Source organism: Antrostomus carolinensis, unplaced genomic scaffold (genome assembly GCF_000700745.2).
Source record: "Antrostomus carolinensis isolate BGI_N321 unplaced genomic scaffold, ASM70074v2 scaffold1733, whole genome shotgun sequence".
Lineage (NCBI taxonomy): Eukaryota > Metazoa > Chordata > Aves > Caprimulgiformes > Caprimulgidae > Antrostomus > Antrostomus carolinensis.
The window spans coordinates 3,202-12,512 of NW_010302890.1; the positions used below are offsets into that span (position 1 = coordinate 3,202).

Genomic DNA, 9,311 nt, shown 5'->3' on the forward strand with positions numbered 1-9,311 from the left:
AGGAATGTAGATTTTTTAAATGTCAGATTTATTTCCTTTTTGATACCAAAGAGCTGTTCTGCTCTGCAAGTTAACTGACAAAATAAGCTTTATTTTGGTTTGGTTTTCACATTGTATTTGCTGAAAAAAAGATTAATTTTCTCATTATAAGCCCTCCAAATTGAAACTCAAATTAGATTTTCCATTCTTATATACTTCCATTTTATAATTAAAGCTGTAAATCTTGAAGTTTTATTACTTCTGCTACCACTAGCTCTTCCCGCTCTAGTACAGAAATTATACTGCATATATAGAAACCTGTATTTACGTACAGACACAGAATCACAGAAATAAAAGCGCTGGGCAGACACCAAAGCTGCCATTTGAGCTTACACTCCCCAGCAGGAACTCCAGTCAAGTACTGGAGTACTGGAGTACTCAGTCAACTCCAGTCAACTCCATCCTGCCCACAAGCCTGAAGGGGTTTCCATGGCCTTCAGGTCAGGCTCAGCAAGAATATCCTAAGCATGACAGAAGAAAGGGGGATACTGCCAACTCCATTGCGAGATCAATTCTAAAGCTCCTTAAAATAATACCTATTTTAATTAATTATTTTATGCTTACAAAAATAAATATATATACACAGCAATGTTTTAAAGTAGCAAATTTACTTTTTTTTTTTGTTGTTTTTTTAATACCAGGATTTTCCAGTTTACCAGTTTAGTTTCAGTAGAGGTGATCCTCCCTAACAGAGTATTTACAGACAAGGAAAAATAGTTAAACATCGGGATATTTATTCTGCATAAAAATATTTACATAAAAATACTTAAAAAATTAAGTAGTCAAAATGTAATTGACTTCACTTCAAAAAAGCTTAATGCTTTTATGTTATAAAAACATATTGCTTTTACTGTGCTCAAATTTAGTATTCAGATCTCTGGATTTTCTTATAAGAGCTTTCTTTTGTGCTTCATCAAATCGATTGACTTTGAGATCCTGGTCTCGGTCAAATGGCCTTCGCTCTTGAGGTTTGTTCTTTTCTTCAGACGCTTTGCTCTTTAGCTTTTTCTGATGTATATCCATGAGAGATTCTGACCTCTTTGACTCCTGGAAAAATGAGAAGAAGGAGGAGGAAATAAAGTATTATAAAATATTAACAATGTACAGAAAATCTAAATGGAAAGATTTGGAATTAGGAAATTAAGAATTCCAGAAAAAGAAGAAAGCTTAGTAACTGGAAAACAGAATGATAAATTTAGCATACACAGAGCAGAAAGCGTGTGTAACCTTGTCTACACTGAGTAAAATCCTAATAATTCACTGATGTTAAAAGATTCCCATAATGTTGCTGAATCTCTGCAGACACTGGAGATAATTTATAAAAATAATACAGAAGAAACATAAAAGTTGCTCTGCCATTATTAGCAGAGAGAAATGAAGACAACATGTGAAGAGAAGCATCTCAAAGTACAGGCCCAGTTTCTTATACACTTCCCCTAAGCATCTGGTTTTGGTCACTGCGAGGGGCAGGAACAAGCTAGATACCCTTTCTGTCTTACTCTCGTGCACTATTCTGTTTTTAATGTGTGCTCTTAACTTTTCAGTACTTGAATCATCTGTTCCAAGCCCACAGGACAAAGTCACAGGTCTGAACTAGAGCATGTTGTTTCACCAAGTCAAGAACTTTAGTTGCATTTATTAAAGAGCACGATCCAGCCCAAATACAAGGTGAAACTTTTGCTGATTTCACATGGGAGCAGGATCAGTTCTCACAAGACTATTCGGCCCCTCCTTTACTCAGGTCAAGTGTATTTGTGTACCTCTCAGTAGTCAATTACTCAGATTCTCAAACCTTTACAAATCAGCCAAAAGACCAGTCCAAACCAACTCTCTCCTCAGAAAGAGTAAAAGATGAGCAGCTCTGCTTTCTCATGTCTAGGAACATGAGATCTTTATTCCCAAGGTTAATTTTCCCTCACTCCATGTGCAAACACTTCATCACACATACAAATAATAATTCAGATATGACATAAGAAATTATTCTCATGTAAAACAGAAAATGAGCAATACTTATTCATGGTGTAACTGTGTCAGTGTTGACAGAATTGCACCAGAACATGTATATGGCATCAACACTGAAAGAATTAACTGTAAGAAACTATTTTTAAGAATTAAAGCTCCTATTCTACGAAAGTATCCTTGATAAAGGTCAGTGGAGAAAGAAAATGGAAAGAATAGAGAAAAAAAAATCTTTAAAAGGAAAAACAAAATGCCTGAAAATCAGAAAAAAATTATTAAAAAAATCCCAAAACAAGCAACAAACCAACCCAAGAAACATTGTTCTTAAACAAGATGCCTTCCTCAATTTTTTTTTGAGAGAACTCTGTTAACCTTAGAAACAGTTAAGGCCTATATATATTTTATTCTGGCAATGGTACAGAGCAAACCTCGTAGTTTTAAATGACAATTATTCTACTATATTCATAATGACAGTAGGAACAGCTAATACAGAAGAAATTTAAGACAGTATGCTAATAGCTCCGGATTTGTAAGCCTCCAAGTCAAGAGACACATGTGATTTAATGAACTAGAAATAAATTATTAAAAGTGTCAGATAAACTTCAATCACACAATATAAGCCAAGGCTGCAATTCTCAAGTTAATTATACTCTCGAGAGACCAGAGTGCCTTCCATAAGACTTCTGGCCATAAATCAGGGAAGAATTAGAACGAACATCTGCGAGGCAGGCAGCAGTCCATATACGCTGGTGGACAGGGCTGGCAGAAAGAACAATGAGAGAAAATTTGACATGGAGTTGAGATGTCTAGTAATCAACATCTGTCTGCAAAAATTACCTGCTTCTGCAGAGATTGAGGAAAACTTCATGTAATAACGCTGTTGTAATGAGCAATTAATGTAATTACACAGTGTAATTAAATGTATTGATCTGCTTAGTCCATCGAGCTTCTCTTGGGTTAAAGCTCTTTTGCCCTAAAAGTTAAATCTTTACTACTGTTTTATTCTTGGGATGTTGGTAATTCAGAGAAGCAAGCTAATATTCAAATTAAGGTTGTCTACTCCCAGCAACCAGGTCCTGATGTGAGGATGATTTAAAGAAAACACCTAAAACTGAGATGATACACAGAAACCCCAGTTCTCTCACATTGTTTTCAGCAGCAGCTTGAGGACCCAATTCCGCTCTTGTTGAAGTCAATGGCAAACGCTCTAATGACTTAAACAGCAGTAGGTTTGGGCACTAAAAGGGAAGACTGTAGTGGCATCACCATGGAAACCAGCACCACTAGAAATAAGAACTGCTAGAAAGAAGAAAAGAATGAAGAATTAAAGGAAATGCAGAAAGAGGAAGTATTTTGCTATTACACTTACATTGTATGAAGTCACCTGCTCAACAAGTCTCTTGTCTCTCCCAGATAATACAATTTCTTCATTATCCTTACTGGTTGACTTTTTTGCCTCTTCTCTTTCCTGATGAGTAGAAGCAAATCACACACTATAGTAATCAGAATGTCTGAAGTAAAAAGCAAGGAAATCTATATTGACTTTAACTAAATCTGAAAGGTAGAGGCCACCCACCACAGAGGCCAGCAGGTATCTTTTGCTCAGCTCGATAAAAGAAGAAACTGGACACACTGTAACTGGAAATTCAATGAGCTGACAGAGTCCCTGACTACTGCAGAAGGGCGATGGAATAAATGAATAGCAATGTTACTTAAAATCGTTAGTTCCTTGCCCTTATCTTTAAGCCTGAATTACTAAGTTTTGAAAGAAAAATCTGGAAAAAAAATTTCATTTAACAGCTCAGGGTATCTTTACTTTGTTCTCACAGATTATCAACAACATACATACTGTCTGCAGGAGTATATGAATGAATAAATGCTCACCTTGGCTTTTCTCTCTCTGTCTGCTGGAGTATCTGTCCAAATAGATCTATCACCTGATTTGTCATCAGCTCTTCTCTTGAATGTTCTTGGGCCAAATCCAAAGCTTTTCAATTCAGGTGGAAGCTCTGTCATCCACAATTCCCTGGTAATTTGCTTGGGTTCATCCTTCACAAAAGAAATAGTGGGTGGGAAGTGGAGGGGTGGGGGAGAAGAGTAAAAAAAGCATTATTAAAAATTGCTTTCTGAATCTCTTTCTTAGCTTCCAGCAGAAATAATGGATTTTTCTTTGTCTTAACAATTGCAAACACTTAGCATCCTGAGCAGAACTGCAACTGGGTTCACACAGAAATAGGCAAAGAAAAACACAAACACACTCCAGCAGCAAAATATTAGAAATTAAGAAATCCAACTTACACTGTCTGCTGAAGTAAGTTTTTCCTTCATTCTCTGAGCTCTGCGTTCAAATTCTTTAGTCACATCAGATTCCACTGGTCCTTTTGCAGGCATTGGGCCTATAAGATTGTCTTCTTCCTCACTACTATCTGTTACCTTCCAAAAATAAAACATTTCTATCAACCACAGTGAAGACCATCAAGAAACATTTCAGCTTCATAGGATTAGAATGTTTTTTGTCTAGAAGAGCATGTAAACCTAATGCAATGTGTCTGCCAGTTGGACAACAAGCAACAAAAGCCTGGATGAAAACTCCAGCTTAGACCTGTTCTAGCATTTTAACAGGCACACTCAGCCTCCGTGTTTCCAAAAGCCTCATCTTTTGTCTGAGGCAAAACTGCTATAAACACAGTGGCAATACACAAAGTCCTGATACTTTATGTTGCTCTACACGCAACCATGTAGCCTCTGTGGCCATAGATAAATCTGAAACACAAGCACACATCTTTGATACTCTGGGCTTTACCATCACCAGCAACATTTGGATGCATCTCCATAATTAGGACTGCAATTTCACATTGCAAAGAGAACTGCCTCAAGCTCAGATTCTGCTAGAAAGATTAACATGCAAGCTAGTGTACAGGTATCTGCCAGTCTAATCTCTTGATTCTGTCATTCACTTCTTCAGTACCTTTTGACATTGCATTCTAAACAATTATTTGCAGAATGGCTCAAAAAACTAAGTCTGAAAGGGACTAGATGTTAATAATAATCTTTGTGGGTGACAAGGGTTGTACAGAAAGCTCACAGGTCCCTCCAAGTTAAAACAGTACAGATGTGGATGGAGGCAGAACTAGACAGAAAATGTGGAGACCACAGTGCCCTGGAAGCAAAGATAAGATGCCCGATATCTACAACAGTGAAAAGATTTACCTGCAGCCTGAATGTGGGCGACACAGCAATGGGAGTAGGATGACCACAAGAAGCTCTGTGCTTCCTGTATACTCAGGAAGCACAGAGCATTACTTGAGAACAGAAAGTGGTGGCAAAGAAGTCTCAAATGAAGGATGAAGAATGTGGTGGGAGGGGAATGGCTTGTTTTTGTCATGTCAAATTTTGGTTACCAGATGGACATCCTAGAACCTAGATATGACACCATCAGAGAAGATAAGGGTTCAAGAGTGACGAGCAGTGGAAAAAAATAGTATCAGGAGACTCCTATATAAAATAGTATGTCCAAGACAGAGATGACCCAGTGGAGAATACAAGAACGAAGTACAGAACCTCACTAGAAGAGTCACCTAATAGGAGCATGTGTACTGGAGGACGAGTGAAAGGAGGAGGAGAGCAGGAAAGGCATTCTGCTACACTGAGATCAAGTGTAAGACTTCAGGCTGCTCATAGCTGGCATCCCACTGCTGTAGAGGGATTTGGGCTAAGGAAGACAGGTGGTGTGAAATAAGCCACTTGACTCCTACGTGTGCCATTTGCTACAGAAGCTGGGGTGCTTTAATGACACTGCTCCAAGCCAGCTGGCCCTGTCTGGCTTTAGGAGTCAGCAAAGCTATGAACTGCAGGGAAGGCAAGCTTCAGGTAGCAAAAGACACACCTTCATACAGCTGTGGACCACAAGGTGCAGTAAGAGGCTTAGCAAATTTAATGTCTGTATGACCAGTTGTATGAACTAGATCTGAAAAACTAAGCAGGGTAAGAAATAGCTGGTCATTTACAGACACCATCAATGCAAAGTGATAACACCAATTTCTCTTGTTGTTTTTTTCAAGAACATTTACATAGTGAAGCTTTCACTAATTACCTACCACTGTGATACTGCTTCAGCTTTTAGAGAATGGAGTGACTGTATTCTCTCTTTTTTTTTTTTTTTTTTAAAGAAGGAGCTTGTGGGGAAGAGGAATAACCATTATGAGAAACCAACACAGTAAAACTCTTCCCTCTCTCTGTGTACAAACAAAACATACAAAGATACAAAACTTTCATAATAAATTCTATTGTAAAGGAGTTGAGGATGAAAGACAAACTCCACGCTGAGTTTTAATTGAAGAAGTCTGTCTCGTTTCCTTTCTCATTAGTCTTAGAGCTCAATTCAATCCATTACCACCTTCCTCCAAAAAGATAAATTAAACAAACATTAAATAATACTACCTTCGAGTCTGAAGGGGAAATCAATATAAAATGAACAGTCAGCATGGAATAGGCTGCTTCTAAAGATGTACTAAAATACAAAATAATAAAATAAAACAAAATAAAAAATTACTCATCATATTCAAATGTAAAAAAAAAAAGACAATTTTATAAGGAAGAGAAAAAAAATAAGCTAAGTTCTGTAACAGCTGTAACAAAGCTGATGCTAGAAGATCTATTTAGGAGAAAAGAGACTTTTTTGTTTGTAAAATACATAAGCAGACCAGTTTTGACATTCCTGCCTCAAGAGATTTGTCATTATGATAAATTGCTTGATCGTTATTTGGAGTTATAAGATGACGAGTATTTTAAAAATGTCAGACAATCATTCTTCACGAAGGATTATGACAACACTCACTGTAGGAGGCTGGAGAATGACACACTTCGCAACCACTAATCAAAAAGTGAAGTTCCAGAGCAGCCTTTGTCTCACTCCTTCCTAGCATGTCCCACAATGTCTGGGAGTTAAACTTAAAAATGGAAGTATTTTAGAAATAAACAGAAGAACTGTTACTTCTCACAAGGAATTAATATTTAGTTTATCATAGCATGAGCGAGATGCAATTGCCTAAACACTGGTATCCAGCACCATTTTTGCTGTCTTAGGGCACGCTGTCTGGCTTAAGAGGTGCTGCTTAAGAAGGATGCAAGCTTCTCCAAGGTGCTGCTCCCTACCTGCCAGCCCACTGCAGACAATTCAGATCCCTCAGAATGGTCCCAGAGGCTCACGTTCAGGGAGCTGAATCATCCCCATACTTGCAATTGTATTTTACCACACATTTTATTCCTGAATGTTCTTTGGGAGTATATGCACTATTTTGCGTCTAGGGATTAGACTACAGGACTTCTACCAAGTTTTTACCTAAGCTGATGAAAACAGTCAAAAAACATGGACCAAAAAATTGTGTCAGTGTCGCAGTCCTGCTCTGCCTTACTGTCAGTTACAGCTATAATCTTGCTATTGATAAGAACAATTAGAGACACTGTAGCATCATTCTTGATTGCATTTTTTGATAAACTTTTGGATAAACTTATTCAACACATCTACTAATAAACATTTTTAAGGAGGTGAACACATATGAAATTGTGGGGAGTGTGAGAACGTGTATTGGCATACCCTGAGAGAACTGTGGGAACTGAAGGGATACATGTCTGGAGATATGAGAAGCACCTGCATCAACAAGGCCTGAGAAAGGAACCTTGAAATGTATCCAAAAGATGTACCCTGGCAAGCAAACAGGAAGGGATGCAGGCAAAGTCCATCAGCCAATTAGGGGCACGTGAACTGCTCGGGCTACGAGTGAAGAGCCAAGAACATGTTAACGGGTGTGGGTGATTTCATTAGTTTTGGGGTATAAATATAACTGTATTAGAACAAATAAATGGCTTCTTGCTTGATCATATTGATCGTGTGGCAGAGTCCATGATTGAGTTCCCGCATGAAATATTCAATCATTTTGCCCCCCCATCAGCAAAATAGTAAAAGCTTGAATGATAGGTAAATATTTTAACTCTAACAGGTTGCATCACTTCTTTAATGTCTTTAAAAATTTGAACTTTGCCAAGATGTTCACTTGTGAAGGATGTCACACCAAAAGAAAACATGGAAAGCCATTAGGAAGATTACTGTGACTGCAGTTTAGGATGCCCAGATCCCTTGTGTTTAGTGAGTCCATCACCTGCCTAACAGGAAAATCACAACAAACCAGATCAGCCTTTTTCTTTTTTAAGGCTTATTTATGCTTCAGTATTTGACTCAGGCAAAAATATGCCAGACATTTTCTGGTCTAAAATTAAACTGTCATGCTGAAAAGTATGTCTAGTAGACTTCTTCATGATCTTACTTGTTTAAGCATTTCAGATAGCTTGTGCTAAAACAAAAGGCTTCTGTTTTCACAAACCTGGGTAGGGAATTCTGATGAAACAGATGGTCCTATGGAACATCTGCTATTCCCAGTGTCTTGCGAAGGTTTCCTAAAGCCAGGTGGTAATGCAGGACCTATGATGGGCCTTAAGGGGAAAAAAAAGAAAAGGAAATCTTGGTTTTCAGTTAAGAGGGGCAGGGAGGGAAAGGAAGTAACATAGCTAACACAGACAGCACATTAAATGACAGCCTTCCACTGTTTGTTGCAGGAAAAAGTGTAACATTAATATAAAAATAAAATGTTGATGAGAAGTGTGATTCTCCTTCTTCCCCATGCCACATGTGCCCCCTATGCACACACCATAGAAATAACTGACTAAGAAGAGTTCCTCTGTTTTCCAGGAGGACCTCTGCAGATAGCTGGAATGCAAGAGAACCAGAAAAGCTGAAGTATGTAGTCAAGGAAATCAATTTTTTTCTTCCCTAGCTTCTTTCACCAGATTAAAGAGCAATGAAAGGTGGGAGGTCAAATATATGCTACTCTTTCTCTTGCAACAAAGCTAATTTTGCTCGTTCTTGCCTTACCCCATAGATTTACTGCCCTTCAATAAATAGAATCAGTGAACTGCTCTGATTTTAAGTTTATTTTCCCTTGGAGTGGGAACAAGAGAAGAAAAGTTTTGTGTTCCCAAGTAACTTCACTGATTTGTTTTTATGCAGCAGCTCCGTAAGCAGAGTAATTCAGCTGTCTCCAGGAACAGAAAGGTGAATCTCCTTTCAGTGGTGAAAACAGTTCAAAGCGTACTACAAACTGTGCCTGCAGTAGTGAAACGACTTTTGTATGCAAGATCCTCTTAATAATCCACCAGCATATTTTTTAAAGCTAATAAAAGCTAATTAAAAACCCAAACAATTATCACCTGAAGAATTATCCAAGTGACACTATCCTCACAATGCATCAGCAGAGACT

At 37.9% G+C, this 9,311-nt stretch overlaps 1 protein-coding gene across 1 annotated transcript; it reads right to left on the reverse strand.

Moving 5' to 3' along the window:
• Nucleotides 1-753: 753 nt before the first annotated feature.
• Nucleotides 754-8,492, reverse strand: GPALPP1 (GPALPP motifs containing 1). The gene is made up of 5 exons (XM_010163893.2): nucleotides 8,379-8,492; nucleotides 4,297-4,431; nucleotides 3,883-4,047; nucleotides 3,368-3,466; nucleotides 754-1,086 (listed from the first exon to the last, which is right to left on the reverse strand). Exons 2-5 carry the CDS (start codon nucleotides 4,387-4,389, stop codon nucleotides 868-870), a joined length of 576 nt encoding a protein of 191 aa, XP_010162195.1. The 5' UTR covers nucleotides 4,390-4,431; nucleotides 8,379-8,492; the 3' UTR covers nucleotides 754-867.
• Nucleotides 8,493-9,311: the final 819 nt, after the last annotated feature.